Genomic DNA, 18,229 nt, shown 5'->3' on the forward strand with positions numbered 1-18,229 from the left:
GGCTCCCCATAAGATGGAACTCTCCCCAGATCCTATATCCAGCTCCTGAACGTGACTTCCCTGACCCACTCTCCAGCGCTCCTGACCGTCTCTGTCCATCTGAACTACAACTTATCTCCTTTTCCCACCTCCACAGGTTGTCAGTTCTTAAACAAGGACTCCCCTTTACTCCACCCTGGTCTCTAGCAGGGGAATTTTGGACAACCAAAAGACCATGTGCAAGAGCACGATAAACCTTTTATCTCTTAACTCCTCCCACCATGTCACTCATCCGCTTTGCTGCACCATCTTGCTGCATTTCATTTCCTAACGTGTACCCTTGGGCTGGGCTTACTTCTGACCCAGGGACCTCCAGGATACTCTCCCCAGTGATCTTCTACCAGGGCTCTATCTTCTCAGTAACCCCATACAACGGGGGGGGGGGGGGGGGGGGGGTTACACATTCAAAATCATTAAATACATAAAACACATCAAATCTGAATACTGAAGATGCTTGAGTTGTATGGATACAAGTCTTATGCACAGTTGACATGTCTCTCTTTGTTTTCACAGCCTGAAGAAGTGACAATGATTCCGAGGGTTCGTGTTTCCCGACTGTGCCTCCTGGTTTTGGTGTGTACTCTTATGATGTTACATTCGCAAAGGAAATGTCACCCCACTGACAGATCTCAAAGAATGGAGTTAAAAACCCAACTTCTCATTCTTTCCACATGGAGATCTGGGTCCTCCTTTGTGGGTCAGCTCTTCAATCAGAACCCTGAGGTCTTCTACATGATGGAGCCATTCTGGCACATATGGAAGAAGTTAGCAAATGAATCCCCACATCTTTTGCAAATATCTGCAAGGAATCTGCTCAGATCCCTCTTTCTCTGTGACATGGCAGAGCTGAAATCCTATTTGCCTCAGAATCATTTCCTGTCTGATATTTTCATGTGGCCTGAGAGCCGTGCCCTCTGCTCCCCACCAGCCTGCAATGCCTTCCAGCGCACTGATATCATTGACAGACAGATATGTTTCAAAGATTGCCACCAAGTCCTATTCACAAAGTTAGAAGAAGCATGCAGGACCTACAGTCACATAGTAGTGAAAGCCGTGAGATTCCTGGACCTAGAGGTGCTTTACCCACTCCTCAGGGACCCAACACTGAACATGAAGATCATTCATCTAGTGAGGGACCCCCGGGCCATCTTCTCCTCTCGCCAATATGTTGGACTGAATGATAGCAATGTAATCATAAGTAAGAGCAAGAATTCGGAGCCTAATATCAGCCTCGTGATGCAGGAGATTTGTAAGGCCCAGGTAAAGATTTACAGTGCTGCCAAAGAGAGCTCTCCCCCTTTCCCTACAGACCGTTACCTCTTGGTGCGCTTTGAAGACTTGGTAAAGGACCCACTGGCTTACCTCAAACAGTGGTACAAGGCTATGGGTCTGATCATGTCCTCCAAGCTGGAATCCTGGGTCTACAATATTAGCCATCAGACAGCTCCAAAGATAAAAGGCTTGATGCCCATTAGTGGTGACTCCAAGAGAATTGCTGAACACTGGAGGGATAAACTAAGTTTCCAGAAAGTGAAGGAAGTTCAAGATTTCTGCCAGCAGGATATGGAGGTGTTTGGTTATCGTCCTGTCTGGTCTATCAAGGAGCAGAAGGACATGTCGCTGGAACTTGTGCTACCACAAAAGAACTTTCTGGAAGGCCATTAGAATGTTACAATTTTTTGCAGATCATATTTCCTGAGCAAAATACATCATCCTTTGGTCAAGACTGTAGTCGTTTTTGTACCATGTTGGCTCAAGGTCAGATAGACTTGTTGACATAATTTGATATTCTTCCCAGAGACTCAACAAATTGGATATCCAGCGAGAAAGTGTGCTGAATAAGCAATTGGGTGTTTCTGCAGACGTTTTTAAAAAATTGAAAAAAACTCATAAAAATAAAAGGAAAACACAACTACTGATCAGTCGCCACAGCAAAGTACTTATAGCGCACAGTAAGTGCACAGCCTCTGTTAACTGTGGGGGATGTGCTCAGCATTTTCCCGTACAGCTAATGAGGAGACATATTGCATGTTAACTGAATGCAGTTATTGCCATCTTCTGAGGTGGTGGTAACCGCTCTGTTCATTTTTAATTAACAGAGCCGGGTTCAGTAACTGGTGTCAGAAAGATACGTGCTAAATTCATATTCTACAAAGGGCGCTTTATGGAACCAAGCTTAGCATCAGTTCCCACACCCAGTTTGGGGTGCGCAGGGGCTTCCGTCTGCAGAAACCTGGTGTAAGGCCGGAGGCGCAACCCCTGTATTCTGTAATACTGCGCCTAAATGTTTTTCGAATGATCCTCACCCACCCATGCTCCTCCTATGGCCATGCTGCCTTTTGGGTTGCGCATGAGACACTTTGTACTTGCAGCATTACAGAGTAGCTCATAGGAGCCAACTTTTCAAAATGATTGGGGGTGCTGAAATTCTTTTTTTTTTTTTTTTTTACAGGTGGTGCATTCCCCCCTCCCTCTTCCCCCTCCCTCTCCTCCGAGTTCCAGGCCCCCCTCTCTTCCGAGTACCTGTCCGACCCCAGCCCGACCTCTTCTCCCCCAACAGCCCTCCGCCGGTATGCCCTCACCTTCCTGCGTGCCGCCCAGAATTGTAAAAATCATCTTATCTCGGGGTCCCGGCGGCAGCAGTGAAAGACGAGCAGGCTTGGCGCTTCAGCCTTCCAATCTCCCTCAGCTCTGGTCCTGCCCTTGCGGAAACAGGAAATGAGGGCAGAACCAGAGCTGAGAGAGAAGGGAAGGCTGAAGCACCGAGCCTGCTCACCTTTCACTGCTGCCACCGGGACCCGGAGGTAAGATGACTTTTAAAATTTCGGGTGGCACGCAAGAAGGCGAGGGCGGACCAGCGGAGGACTATTGAGGGAGAAGAGGGCAGGCACCAGGTAGGTCGGACTGGCAGCTTCCGATTCCCGGTAGGTGAAAATATTGGGGGTGCTCGAGCACCCACAGAACCCACGGAGTTGGCGCCTATGGAGTAGCACATAGGAGATGCACTCATAAGTTCAAATCTGTGCCCGTTAACGCCAATAATTGATTTTTATTGGCTTTGTTAACTAATTTAGTGGTTAGGGTGGTGGACTTTGGTCCTGGGGAACTGAGTTCAATTCCCACCTCCGGCACAGGCAGCTGCTTGAGACTCTGGGCAAGTCACTTAACCCTCCATTGCCCCATGTAAGCTGCATTGAGCCTGCCATGAGTGGGAAAGTGCAGGATACAAATGTAACTAAAATAAAAATAAAATAAAATAAATTTACACGCTCATCTGGTCTGCACACCAAAATTTGGGCAACCTAGAATATGTAGTACTGTACAGGAAGTGTAAGGCCTAGTCCCCGCCTATATCCTGCCCCGTTCTACATCGGCTGTTAAGACAGAAAGTGCTCCGTTAACTGCTTAATGCACTTGAGTCAGAGGGGCTCTGTATGTATTTTCCTGGACTGCTTTATCTGTCCTGTAGACTGCTGCACAATTCTGCTACTGGCCACCTGATAACTTTGAACAGTTGTTATAATCACCAGAAGTAAAACTGAAATGAAAGACATGATCCCCACTTCTTAAATCATCAAGATGAGAACTATCTCCCACCTCTGTCTGCTTCCACCCCACATTGCAGAGGGGAGACATCATTCACACTGTGCGAAGTGGAAGATAGCAGCCACGGCAGGCAGATTTAAGTGAGGCCTGCAATAGAAACATAGGAGGATGCAGTAACTGAACCGTTAATGGAGGAATGAGGGAAAGATGACTGCAACGTTTCAATTAATCTTCTCCAAGCCAGTCCTGAATATGGAATATGCATGAGATTTTCATGCAGATATATCTTATTTGTATTTGTTGTGAATGTTCAGAAAACCAGATTGGTTGGGGGGGGGGGGGGGGGCGTTCTTCAGGGCTGACTGGAGAAACATTAGTCTACTACTACTACTAACTAGCATTTCTAAAGCGCTACTAGGGTTACGCAGCGCTGTACAATTTAAACATAGAAGGACAGCCCCTGCTCAAAGAGCTTACAATCTAAAAGACAAGAGAACAATCTAAACACAAGTGAACAATCTAGAGGACGAGTGAACAGTTAATCTGATAGGGTGGACAGATTGGGGTATTTTATATATCTCGAGCGGTTAGGCGCCGAAGGCAGCATTGAAGAGGTGAGTTTTGAGCAGAGATTTGAAGATGGGTAGGGAGGGGGCATGACGTATGGGTAAAGGAAGATTGTTCCAGGCATGGGGTGAGGCAAGGCAGAATGAGCGGAGCCTGGAGTTGGCAGTGGTGGAGAAGGGTACTGAGAGAAGGGCTTTGTCCTGTGAGCGGAGGTTACGGGCGGGAACATAGGGGGAGATGAGGGTGGAGAGGTAGTGAGGAGCCGCAGACTGAGTGCATTTGTAGGTAAGGTCTAAATTGAGTCTGAAGAAAGTGATACTTTACTTGAGCCCATCCAGTCCCGTACCTTAAAAACCGTTTCATTTCCAGTTCCTAACCTGCATTGAATGAGTAATTGAGCCTATGTGGGGAAGGGGGGGGGGGGGGGGGAGGTTGCCACTGCCATCACTATTCTGTTGGCCATGGTTCTGAAAGATCCCAAATGGCCAAGCAGCACCATTTACTAAACTTTTTTTCTCCATAGCCACTGAATGGAAGGGAAGAGTAAATGAGTCCCAGTAACCAATCTTTACAAAGCATCCACAACAAAAGGCGAGACCATCGCCAGTTGCAAATATGTGCAGATAAAAAGCAGCAGGGTGGCAGCCTAGAAAAGCTCAAAAGATGCTTTATTCAAATTCTTCAGTATAAAAGGTGGTGCCAGGTGTGAAACATCCAGACCCTGGCGCCTGCATCAGGGGCAAATCATATAATAATTGTGATTCAGACAATAGATCCACCATTCAGAGCCCTGTGAAATACTGTAGTGCTACTGAAAAAAAAAAAAAAGCTTTTTCAGCTCCTCGCAATGTGCTCACAATAAATATATAATTAGCCCCCGATGTAGACACTAGGGCTAAGTGATAATTTTTTGGAGAAGTCTGGATATTTTTTTCACCTCAAGGATCGGTGCTGGGGCCGATTCTGTTCAATATATTTGTGAGTGACATTGCCGAAGGGTTAGAAGGTAAAGTTTGCCTATTTGCGGATGATACTAGGAACTGGTTGACGGACAGACGCCAGAGGGTGGTGGTGAATGGAATTCGCTCGGAGGAGCGAAAGATAAGTAGTGGAGTGCCTCAAGGATCGGTGCTGGGGCCGATTCTGTTCAATATATTTGTGAGTGACATTGCCGAAGGGTTAGAAGGTAAAGTTTGCCTATTTGCGGATGATACTAAGATCTGTAACAGAGTGGACACCCCGGAGGGAGTGGAAAACATGAAAAAGGACCTACGGAAGCTAGAAGAATGGTCTAAGGTTTGGCAATTAAAATTCAATGCGAAGAAATGCAAAGTGATGCACTTAGGAAGTAGAAATCCACGAGAGACGTATGTGTTAGGGCGGGGAGAGTCTGATAGGTACGGGCGGAGAGAGGGATCTTGGGGTGATAGTATCTGAGGATTTGAAGGCGACAAAACAGTGTGACAAGGCGGTGGCCGTAGCTAGAAGGTTGTTAGGCTGTATAAAGAGAGGTGTGACCAGCAGAAGAAAGGGGGTGTTGATGCCCCTGTATAAGTCGTTGGTGAGGCTCCACCTGGAGTATTGTGTTCAGTTTTGGAGGCCGTATCTTGTTAAGGATGTAAAAAGAATTGAAGCGGTGCAAAGAAAAGCTACGAGAATGGTATGGGGTTTGCGTTACAAGACGTATGAGGAGAGACTTGCTGAACTAAACATGTATACTCTGGAGGAAAGGAGAAACAGGGGTGATATGATACAGACGTTCAAATATTTGAAAGGTATTAATCCGCAAACGAACCTTTTCCGGAGATGGGAAGGTGGTAGAACGAGAGGACATGAAATGAGATTGAAGGGGGGCAGACTCAAGAAAAATGTCAGGAAGTATTTTTTCACGGAGAGAGTAGTGGATGCTTGGAATGCCCTCCCGCGGGAGGTGGTGGAAATGAAAACGGTAACGGAATTCAAACATGCGTGGGATAAGCATAAAGGAGTCCTGTGCCGAAGGAATGGATCCTCAGGAGCTTAGTCAAGATCGGGAGGCGGGGCTGGTGGTTGGGAGGCGGGGATAGGGCTGGGCAGACTTATACGGTCTGTGCCAGAGCCGGTGGTGGGAAGCGGGACTGGTGGTTGGGAGGCGGGGATAGTGCTGGACAGACTTGTACAGTCTGTGCCAGAGCCGGTGGTTGGGAGGCAGGGCTGGTGGTTAGGAGGTGAGGATAGTGCTGGGCAGACTTATACGGTCTGTGCCCTGAAGAGCACAGGTACAAATCAAAGTAGGGTATACACAAAAAGCTGCAAATATGAGTTATCTTGTTGGGCAGACTGGATGGACCGTGCAGGTCTTTTTCTTCCGTCATCTACTATGTTACTATGTATCACCTTTTATATTGAAGAATTTGAATAAAGCATCTTCTGAGCCTTTCTAAGCTGCTGCCCTGCTGCTTTTGAACTCACAAAGCATCTCCAGGAAGAGGGACAAGCACGAATGACATCAAGTGCGTGAAAGGCATCTTAACACTTGTGACATTACTATCGCAAACCACCTTTCTGCAGTAACTGGAACATCCTGTATGTGCTGTTGGGCCCTAGTAGATGTGCCGTCATAACTGGCTTTGAGCAGGCATGAACTAGTATACTTTTCGTAGAGGAGGGAGGCAGGAGAAGCAGCTTATACACCCGTCACTGACACATAGGGCCAGGGCCGGTCTTAGCAAGTGCAGGGCCCTATGCAGACCAATTTGGTGGGGCTCCATCCTAGCCCCGCCCACCATAGCCCTGCCCTAGCCTGGCTCCGCCCCACCCCATTGATAAGATTATTCCATTTTTAGAAAATTTTTTTATTTATGAAATTTCAAATAAAGACAAATGACGCTAAACTTGTACAAAAAAACTGATTGAAATAATAAGCAAAATGCTATCATGAAACCATAAACAGCACTAATTCCAAGGACAAGATGAGCTACAACCTTATGCGTGGCATGTAAAGCCAACTGTAATTACACCGGGCTCTAAAACACCAGTGCACAACCTAGTGAAAAAAAACCAAAAAACCAAAAATGGCTGCAAACTATATGCTAGCAGAATACTGCACCTTCCTTGATCACACCTGAAAAACACATGAAGGCAAAATACTGAACTGGAAAGTAACCTCAAGAAGTCAGAATCAGTATGCAGCAATACTACAAAAATTGAAACTTACATGAAAAATATCACAGATGCACATTTCCAAAAACTGACATATTCCAATTAATAAATCCTGAATAAAATAGTTTTTTCTACCTTTGTTGTCTGGTGATTTTGTTTTTCTGATCATGCTGGCTCAATATCCGATTGTGCTGCTATCTGTCCTCTTAACTCTGTTTCCAGGGCTTCCTTTCCATTTATTTCTTTACTTTCCGCCTTTCTTCTTCATTTCTTGCCCTACATCCGTAAGTAAAAGCTGGGTCCTCCGCAGACTTGACTGTCCAGTGGATCCAGCTTCTGCCTATTTTCTATATCCATGTGCACTTTTTCTCCTCTCTTCCTTTTCCCTCACCTCATCTCCTTCCTCAATTTTCCCTCGTCTCCATCCATGTCCAGCATTTCTTCTCTCTCCTCCATCCACCCATGTCCAACGACCCTCCTGTCCCCCCTGCCATCCATCTATGTCCAGCAACCCCCCGTCCCCTCTGCCCTCCCCTGCCATCCACCTATGTCAGGAAACCCCCTCCCCTGCCATCCACCCATGTCCAGCGACCCTCCTGTCCTCCCTGCCATCCACCTATGTCCAGAAACCCTCCTCCCCTGCCATCCACCCATGTCCAGCGACCCTCCTGTCCCCTTTGCCCTCCCCTGCCATCCACCTATGTCCAGAAACCCTCCTGTCCTCCCTGCCTGCCCCTGCCATCCTGTCCAGAAACCCCCCTCCCCTGCCACCATTTCCAGTGACCCTCCTGTCCCCCCTGCCCTCTCGTGCCATCCACCTATGTGCAGAAACCCCCGTCCCCTTTGCCCTCCCCTGCCATCCACCTATGTCCAGAAACCCCTCTCCCCTGCCATCCACCCATGTCCAGCAACCCTCCTGTCCCCCCTGCCGTCCCCTGCCATCCACCTATGTGCAGAACCCCCGTCCCCTCTGCCCTCGCCTGCCATCCACCTATGTCCAGAAACCCCCTCCCCTGCCATCCACCCATGTCCAGTGACCCTCCTGTCCCCTCTGCCCTCCCCTGCCATCCACCTATGTCCAGAAACCCTCCTGTCCAGAAACCCCCCTCCCCTGCCACCATGTCCAGCGACCCTCCTGTCCCCCCGCCCTCTCCTGCCATCCACCTATGTGCAGAAACCCCCTCGTCCCCTTTGCCCTCCCCTGCCATCCACCTATGTCCAGAAACCCCCCTCCCCTGCCATCCACCCATGTCCAGCGACCCTCCTGTCCTCCCTGCCATCCACCTATGTCCAGAAACCCCTCTCCCCTGCCATCCACCCATGTCCAGTGACCCTCCTGTCCCCCCTGCCCTCCCCTGCCAACTGCCATCCACCTATGTCCAGTAACCCCCCTGTCCCCTCTGCCCTCCCCTGCCATCCACCTATGTCCAGAAACCCCCCGCCCCTGCCATCCACCCATGTCCAGCAACCCTCCTGTCCCCCCTGCCCTCCCCTGCCATCCACCTATGTGCAGAACCCCCCCGTCCCCTCTGCCCTCCCCTGCCATCCACCTATGTCCAGAAACCCTCCTGTCCTCCCTGCCTGCCCCTGCCATCCTGTCCAGAAACCCCCCTCCCCTGCCACCATGTCCAGCAACCCTCCTGTTCCCCCTGCCCTCTCCTGCCATCCTCTTCTCCCCCCCCAACCAAGAAAGGTTAACTTTTCTTTTAAATTTACCCTCCATTGCCGGAATCCAGCACAGCAGCGTCAGTGAAAATGCTCCTCCCCCCGAGTTCCCCCGACGTCTGTAGTAGAACAGAAGCTCTTCCTGATTCGTTTATTCTCATTGTCCTGCCCTCGGGGGTGGGAAATTGAGAATGAACGAATCAGGAAGAGCTTCTGTTCTGCTACAGACGTCGGGGGAACTCAGGAGGGGAGGAGCGTTTTCACTGACGCTGCTGTGCTGGATTCCGGCGACGGAGAGTAAATTTAAAAGAAAAATTATCCTTCCTTGGTTGGGGGGAGAAGAAGAGGGCGGGCAGGGTGGTGGTAAGCATGGTGCGGCGGCGCCGTGCCATGCTTACCTGGCTTGTTGTTTACGTTGGTGCCCTGGGAAGAGGCTGACTGAGGCATGCCGCACGGGGCCCCCCTAAGCGCGGGGCCCTATGCGGCCGCCTCGGTCGCTTCGGCCTAAGACCGGCCCTGCATGGGGCTGAAGTTAAGGCACTAAACTAGTTCTCTAGAAAAGGCCCTTTACAGAATGATGTTTTCCCCCAGATTCTATATAGCGTGACTTAAGTTACAGGTGCAAATGCAGTTGTATTCTGGATTTGCACTCGCAACTTAGTTAACAAGCCAATCGGTGCCGATAACTGCCACTTAACAATCAATTATTGATGCTAATTGGCATTAATTAAAGTTTTTGTGCAGAACTGTCTAAACGTATTCTCTAACGCAATGTGCATACATTTTAAGGCACATAGCTGAAAAGGGGGCATATTTTGTTTCGGCACCGATTTTTTTTTTTTAAGCGTGATCCATAGAATCTAGTCCTTAACACGTATTCCTGTGCCTAATTTTGGATGCAAGGGCTTAGACCTGCTGAAACCTGGTGCTTAAGTTGGATGCGTAAACCACAAATTCTATAAAACTGCTCCTAAATGTTTGGAACATCTATGACCCATCCATGCCCCTCCCATGGCTGCACAGTGTTATAGCGTGTAGGCAGATGCGTTATGGCTAAATTAGTGCCACTTTACACTAGTAATTCATAATGGCTCGTTAACTAATTGACTTAAACGCACATCTTCCCTGCACACACGCCTTTATAGAATCCTGGGGATGATAGGCCTGGTGCAAAGGCCTGGGGTTTGGGACATTTACGCTGCGTATCATTAGTGGCTTTTTAATTTTTTTTTGGTTTAAGAACACACAACAAAACCTCTGTGGGGTGTTAGTTTGGTTAATATGGATTTTGGGAGTTTTGGGGGTGGCAGGGAGGATAGTGAGAAGGACCTGAGGTTGGCATAGCTTTTCCTCAAGGGCAACCCAAATGCTGGTGAAAAACAGGACTCTTTCTCGCCCTCCCTCTCTCTCCTCGTGTCTGCTTCCATCTAAAGAAGGGTAAGAGTCTTAAGAGATCTCCTGGCTCAAACAAGATACCTGCCCAGAAATAAATGAAGTATTAATAAATAAAGAGTGTATGCTGCTATTTCTGTAATGCAAAGGTTTGTAACTTTTTCATTCCACAATCTGGCTGGGTATGTGACTAGAATGTGCCTTTCTGGAGACACCCTTCAAACAAATGTGATCTTACTCAGCCCATCAGAGCAGCTTGCTCTTTGGATAATTAAAAAAAAGAAAAAGGGGGGATGGGAGGGGGTCAGCTAATTGGCATAATGCACAGCTGGAATCACTACCCTGCATTAACTGCTGAATTCTATATACCATGCCTTAATTTCCACGTGGAAATCGAAGTGTATTCTAAAACAATGTGTGTAACTTAATTAGTTAACTAGCTAATCAGCCCTGTCAATTGGATGTTTATTTATTTATTTACTTGTTGCATTTGTAAGATTTACATGCAGAACTCGCTAAGCATATTCTGTAAAGTAGTGTGCATAAATTCTAAGTTGCATAGTTGAAAAGGGGCGGGGTGGGGGGTGTTTCTAAAATCTATGCACGTTGTTATAGAATACACTCGCACTGCGCCTGATTTAGGTGTCGGGGATCTATGCCAAGTAAAACGTGGTGTAAATGGCCGGTATTCTCAATGGAGAAGGGTAGATATTGGGGCCGCTGCTTTTTAACATATTTATAAATGATCTAGAGATGGGAATAACTAGTTACATAATTAAATTTGTTGATGACACAAAGTTATTAAAAGTTGTCAAACAGCAAAAGAATTGTGAAGCATTGCAAGACGACCTTATGAGACTGAGAGACTTGCCATCTAAATGACAGGTGACGTTTAATGTGAGCAATTGCAAAGAGATACATGTAGGAAAGAGGAACCCAAACTATAGCTATGTAATGCAAGGTTCCACGTTAGGAGTCACTGCCCAGGAAACGGATCTAGGTGTCATTGGAAACCATCTGCTCAGTGTGCAGGGTCCTCTAAGAAAGCAAAGAGAATTTTAAGAATTATTAGGAAAGGAATGGAAAACAAAACTGAGAATGTTATAATACCTTTGTATCCCTCCATGGTGCAACTGCACCTCGAATGTTGTGTGCAATTCTGGTCACTGAATGTAAAAAAGATATAGTAGAATAAGGAAAGGTACAGAGAAAGGTGACAAAAATTATGAAAGGGATAGGAAGACGTCCCTCTGAGGAAAGGCTAAAGCGGCTTGGGCTCTTCAACTTGGAGAAAAGAAGGCTGAGGAGAGATATGATAGAGGTTGAGTGCAGTGGAACAGATAGATGTGAATCACTTGTTTACTCTTCCAAAAATGCTAGAACTAGGAGGCACACAGTGAAGTACTAAATAGTAAACTTAAAACAAACTGGAGGAAATATTTCTTCACTGAACGTGTAATTAAACTCTAGAATTTGTTGCCAGAGAATATGGTAAAAGCAGTTAGCAGGATTTTAAAAATGTCTGGATAAATTCCAAAAAGAAAAATCTTAAGCCATTATTAAGATGGACTGGGGACAATCCACGGCTCATTTCTAGGAAAAGCAGCAGAAAAGCTGTTTTACTCTTTTGGGATCTTGCCGGGTACTTGTGCCCTGGATTGGCTACTGTTGGAAACAGGATGCTTGACTTGATGGACCTTCTGTCTGTCCCAGTATGGCAATACTTATGTTCTTCTGCTAACATGAAACAGAGCACATCCAGTATAAACAAAACTAAGGTAATACAGCTCTCTCTTATCAAGTAACTAAAGACAGGGCACTCCACAAAAGAATGATGCTGAAATAAACAGGCTGTGGAATTTCCACTGGAATACACCTCAGTATCCCTCTGCAAAACAGAACAGCCATAAATCATTTGTGCCAAGGACATGCTTGTAAAGGAGAACAAAAGAAAGAATGTATCTCTGCCCAGAAGGGAAGCAGCCCCTGCTCAAAAAGAAAGGGCTTTGTTTTTTTTTAATTATAAAGGACCGGAAATTAAGTTAGCAGCAAATGAGTCCCTCTTCAATTTTCCCTCTCCACATGGAAAAGAATATAGGACCAAAAACAAAACAAACAGATGTTCAAGTCAACCACACCTTCTATTTTAACCATTGTACAATTCTTTTTAAGCGGAACCGATAGATTAGGTTTATTTAAAGTGTCAGACATATCAAGCCAATCAGGAGAAAGTTATTTATATCCTACGGCTGTACCACGGGGAAACAGCTTAGTTTGTGACACGGGATCCACTGATGCCTGCTCATATGGAGAAGGGCACAAGGGGTTGGTTGGTGGTGGTGGCTGTGGTGGTGGAAATGTAGCTGAGTCTGGTAGACTCTGGGATTCAAGCAATTTTTCACTTACCAAAATCCATTTATTAATAGCTGGTAAATATTGCATTTACCCATGGATTTACCCTTTTTATTTTTCTCATTATAATCAATTCATTGTTTCAGGAAGGAACCCTGAAAAGAGCCATCTGCTGGCCAAGAAAAAGAAGTTCTGTAGCAAAGCCAAAAAACACTAAACAGCGAACAAAAAAAACACATATATATATACAAATAGGACATGGTCTGCAGACATAGAAGATGGTGCAGAATTGTAAATTTAATCGGGCAGAGTACTCAAGTTCTGCTCCCTTTCCAGGAAAATTAATTGTTAAGGAACACAATTTGAAATGATCAAAAATTCGGAATTGTAATACATTGCTTTCTCTAAAATAGGTATACTTGGTTTCAGGTCAGGTCCATGGCAACGGTAAGAAATCTGGATATGTATGACCTGTGAACAAACATGATATTATATACAAGCACATATGATAAATTACCAGAACATTGTCCTAGGGGTAGAAGTACTTCTCATGTATACAAAGTATATGGGATAGCTACTCCGAAAGCAGGGAAAAATACTGTAAAATTGCTCCATCCGGATACTGTATCTCTGCAGCAGATCAGTAATCTGGAGATGCATAGAAAGAAATAAGTAAAAAAAACCAAGAAAGTATTTCTTTACGTTCCACCATTGGTCTAGTTATATCATTACCTTTCACAGGAACATGTTTAAAACCTTTTTTCTAACAATTAAACCTTCACGTAAGGAGTGCAGTGGAGCAGTAAAACCCCTCCTTCACGCTCAAATTTGAAATTACCTACCAGGAACTCTATTAACTTTAATGCTTGTAAAACACAATAATAACATCAAGAAGAGATTTCTTAACTTACCACTGTCCGTGCTACACGCACCTGGATGTCCCGTCCACTGCTGGCACTTGTGGTGTTGCCAGTCCTCTGTACTGGCGTGCTAATGTGGAAGCGTGTTACCACCCCTGTGGAAATGATCGCCGACCGGCCTATCCAGTTCTCCCTGGATTCAATCACTTTTCTTCTTCCCCAGTCAGCTCAGGCGTCCCTACTACTACTACTACTACTACTATTTAGCATTTCTATAGCGCTACAAGGCGTACGCAGCGCTGCACAAACATAGAAGAAAGACAGTCCCTGCTCAAAGAGCTTACAATCTAGTAGACAAAAAATAAATAAAGTAAGCAAATCAAATCAATTAATATGAACGGGAAGGAAGAGAGGAGGGTAGGTGGAGGCGAGTGGTTACAAGTGGTTATGAGTCAAAAGCAATGTTAAAGAGGTGGGCTTTCAGTCTAGATTTAAAGGTGGCCAAGGATGGGGCAAGACATAGGGGCTCAGGAAGTTTATTCCAGGCGTAGGGTGCAGCGAGACAGAAGGCGCGAAGTCTGGAGTTGGCAGTAGTGGAGAAGGGAACAGATAAGAAGGATTTATCCATGGAGCGGAGTGCACGGGAAGGGGTGTAGGGAAGGACAAGTGTGGAGAGATACTGGGGAGCAGCAGAGTGAGTACATTTATAGGTTAGTAGAAGAAGTTTGAACAGGATGCGAAAACGGATAGGGAGCCAGTGAAGCAACTTGAGGAGAGGGGTAGTATGAGTAAAGCGACCCTGGCGGAAGACGAGACGGGCAGCAGAGTTTTGAACCGATTGGAGAGGGGAGAGGTGACTAAGTGGGAGGCCAGCAAGAAGCAGATTGCAGTAGTCTAAACGAGAGGTGACAAGGGTGTGGATGAGGGTTTTGGTAGAGTGCTCGGAAAGAAAGGGGCGGATTTTACGAATGTTGTAAAGAAAGAAACGACACTCCCTGAGTTGATGACTCCTTCTGGAGTTCTCCCGGTGTTTCACTTGTTTACGAGACTTAAAACACCTAGTCTGCGTGCAAAAGTCAGACCTAGCAGTAATAACACTGAAAGTAATTGAAAGGGGTCACTTACCAATTTTCATGTTAAACAACACAGTCAGCCTCTCCACTAATCATATCGGCGGCACCAATGTAATTAAGATTTAGGTCTTTTTACCACCATCCCAATAATCATACATATCCCGGGAAAAGATTGGAATGATAAAAGACCAGGCCACGTATGAGAAAAGTAATTTATTAACTTACCAATACAGAATTAAAATAAATTTTCTCATAGGAGTACAGTTCTGCTTATACAAAAGTATTGGCTGAGACTGTCTAAAACATTTACTATTCATGCTGCTACTTATATACTGTTTCTAAACAAAGCCTTTTCATAAAAGACATTACTTCATTCTTTTCGCTTATCATCTTTCACTCTAATGTTCTTCAGCCAAAACCTCCCTGCTACTTTATCTATTACCTCATGTTCTGTTTCCTGAACTCCTGTGCACATACCATTCTAACTAAAGTCTTTGTCTGCTACTTTGGTCGGCCTTCACCTTTAACAACATCCCTTGATCCATAACTGTGCTGCTATTTCTTCATTACGCTCTTCAGGTTAGTGGCTAACCGGTTATATCACGTGATATAACTGGCTATCTGCTAATAATCAGCACATTGCCAGGCCCAGATACGTTTGGTGGCCAAATCGGGCTGCCAAAATAGCAAGCCTGTCTTTGGCCGGTTTAAACTTAATCAGCCAGCGCTGAATATTGGCTTGGTCAGTTAAGTTTCAACTGGCCAAAATTAAACTGGATATTCGATGCCGGTCCCTGGCACTGATTCCAGTCTCACCACTGACCAGCCAAACTGCCTCCAGTGGTCTGAATATCGGCCCCTTAATAGTTGCAGTTAGGAAACTTCAAAACTAATGATTTGTTCTTTAACTATTGAGCTTAACCAGATAAGTGGTCCCCCCCACCCCCTCACACACAAATATTTCATTTCAATTTAACACACATTAAAATTAGCATACAAACATTTTAATACACACTTACTGAAATAGCATGCACTAGAATGAAAGCTAGCTTGTGTCAATGCATATTACTTCATTTCAGCTTGCCCTGTTTTGAAACAGTACACATTGAAGTGAGACAAGAAAAATAAAAAATACAAAAATGAAAATCAAAGTAACATTTTTTTCTGCCTGCACCCATCCCTGCCATTTTTACATCTTTTTAACGCACACATGAGTACAATTTTATTTTTTCCAATAGGAAGTCGATAAGTGAAATGACCTGCTGCATTCTCTCTTTCCCATAGATGCACTGGCTCTGTGGTTTATTGATTTTGGGGAGTGGGTGACCTCCATTGGTGTTGCACCCGGAAATCCAATGCTGTAAGTGGAGCTGGCGAAACCATAGCTAGTTAAGTGCAATATACAGCACCTAACTGGCTATGGCGAACTATATGAAAGTAAGACTGACTTTTATGTGGTCCTATTAATACAGTTACCTTGGCTGGTTTTATTTATTTATTTATTAGGATTTATTTACCGCCTTTTTGCAGGAATTCACTCAAGGCGGTGTACAGCAAGAATAAGTCAACGTAAGCAATAGACAATTACGGCAGTAAAACTATTCAAACATCAATACTAAGTATGGCATGGTCTGCTACATTACAATGCCAACACAATATGTAATAAAACATTTTAATAGACAGCATAGAGTGTCAGCAAAGATGGAACATATAGATAGATAAGACAGAGTAACAGGAGTAAGAAAATAAGGCACAAGTTAAAGAGAGTTGCAAATGAGTTCAGAAAGGTGCTTGAACATTATCTTGGCTAGGGTAGGAACGGATAAACATAATATGTGCAGCCGGTGTCATTTACTTCTTCCGTTAAAGGCCTGGTTGAAGATCCAATCTTTCACTTAACTGACTCCACCCCAGAATGCCCCCCAAAATAGCCGGTTTCACGTTGAACTCTAAGCAGACATATTCAGCAGTACTAACCAGTTAAGTGCTGCTGAATAAAACTGAACAAGAAATTTAAATGCCTAGCAGCCATTTCTGGCTAGTTAAATTGTTTTGAATATCAACCCCCATGTAAATAGTTACATCCTAAAATCAGTATTTACACATGTAAATGCCAATGATTTCCATAAAGAATTGCCATGTAGAGATTCTAAAATGGTCTCCTTAACCTTCAGGGCGAGAGAAGGTTAAGACTCATGTTCTTTTGCTCCTCCTCAGATCCAACAAGCCGATAACCAAAAGTGTTCATTGCCTGCTTACAGATTTCCTGAACCTCCTTAGCGTTTTGGAAGCTCAGCTTCTGTCGCCAGTACTGTGAGATTTTCTTGGCATCCTTGGCGTACTTCAGCAAACCCTGATCCTTCTGTGCCACTTGGTGCGTGTTGTGGTAGACCCAGAACTGCTTGTGAGGAGTCAACTTCAGGCCCGCATACTCAAACAGGTCAGCTGCATAGGATATGGGATCTCTTGCCAGGTCCTCGAAGCGCAGTAGAAGATAACGATCCTCCAGAGGTAAGCATGCATTGAAGATGCGCATCTGGGCCTGGCAAACTTCCTGCATTACCATGGTGGCATTGGATATGCCCTTCTGAGACCTAGTGATGATCCTGTCATCAATTTGCAGCCCTTTCACATTTTCACGCGAAGAGAGAACAGCCCGTGGATCCCTTACCAGGTGGATGATCTTAAGATTCAGTGAGGTGTCCTCCAGCAGTGGATAGAGAGCTTTTAGATCTAGAATTCGCACTACCTTCACTACCACATGACTGTGGGATCTGCAGGCCTCCTCGATTTTCTCAAAAGGAGACTTGGAGCAGATATGAGAGCATTGGGTCTCTTCCAGGACACCCAAGCCTGGGAGGGTGCCGCAAACTGGGGCAGAGCATAAGGCTCTGCTCTTGATCCATGAAAACAGATCTGACACAAACTTACTCCTACCCATATATGGCTTCAGCGCTGACATGTCGCAGAGGAAGATGGACCACAGTAAGTCCCTCATGGGTCTTTGAAGGAGCTCTGGGCCCTTATTTGCTAACGACATCCACAGATGCCTGATAGGCTCCATCAGATAGAAAACCTCAGAGTTCTGGTTGAACACCTCTCCCAGAAAAGAGGACCCAGAACGCCAAGAGGAGAGGATGAGCAGGTGTGTTTTTCCCCGACTTGGCTGGTGGGCCAGGGCGGACGAACCTGGAGAGCGGGTCGCTGGCATACCACAGCACCAAGCCCACGGCGAGAACCAAGAAGCACACATGGGAAGTTCTGACCCGACGGGTCATCCTGTCCTGTAAAGGAGAGGATTATGAATGAATAGGGAAGAACAATGGAGGTTTCCAGCAAAGCACTGAGTGATCCAGACCTGTATCCTTTGCAGACTACGCCACCTTATAGGGATCAAAGTAAGAATTATGCAAAATTGATCATGAGCTTTTGTGATCACAAAGGTCTCCTCTTTAGAATCACCTTTGGATAATTCTTAATAATGCTTCTCTCTACAGTGCCAGCAGGTGAATTAGAGCTTGAAGTTAACACTTGCCAAGCTCTGGCATCCTTGTGCTGAGCATTGCTGTAATCAAGGCCAGCATTGACACTCGG

General features: G+C 45.6%; 1 protein-coding gene and 1 pseudogene across 1 annotated transcript in view; one reads left to right on the plus strand and one right to left on the minus strand.

Annotated features, from left to right (window-relative positions):
• The window catches only part of LOC115466298 (carbohydrate sulfotransferase 6-like), a 27,275-nt gene extending 25,561 nt beyond the window's left edge, over positions 1–1,714 (plus strand). Inside the window, exon 4 of the mRNA XM_030197463.1 lies at positions 553–1,714. Within this exon, the coding sequence (XP_030053323.1) occupies positions 553–1,704 (1,152 nt within the window). The 3' untranslated portion in view covers positions 1,705–1,714. The remainder of the gene's footprint in view (positions 1–552) is intronic.
• A 14,964-nt stretch (positions 1,715–16,678) lies between these two features.
• LOC115464963 lies at positions 16,679–17,913 on the minus strand (annotated as a pseudogene).
• Between the last annotated feature and the right edge of the window lie 316 nt (positions 17,914–18,229).

This window comes from Microcaecilia unicolor, chromosome 3, assembly GCF_901765095.1.
Source record: "Microcaecilia unicolor chromosome 3, aMicUni1.1, whole genome shotgun sequence".
Taxonomy (NCBI): Eukaryota; Metazoa; Chordata; class Amphibia; order Gymnophiona; family Siphonopidae; genus Microcaecilia; species Microcaecilia unicolor.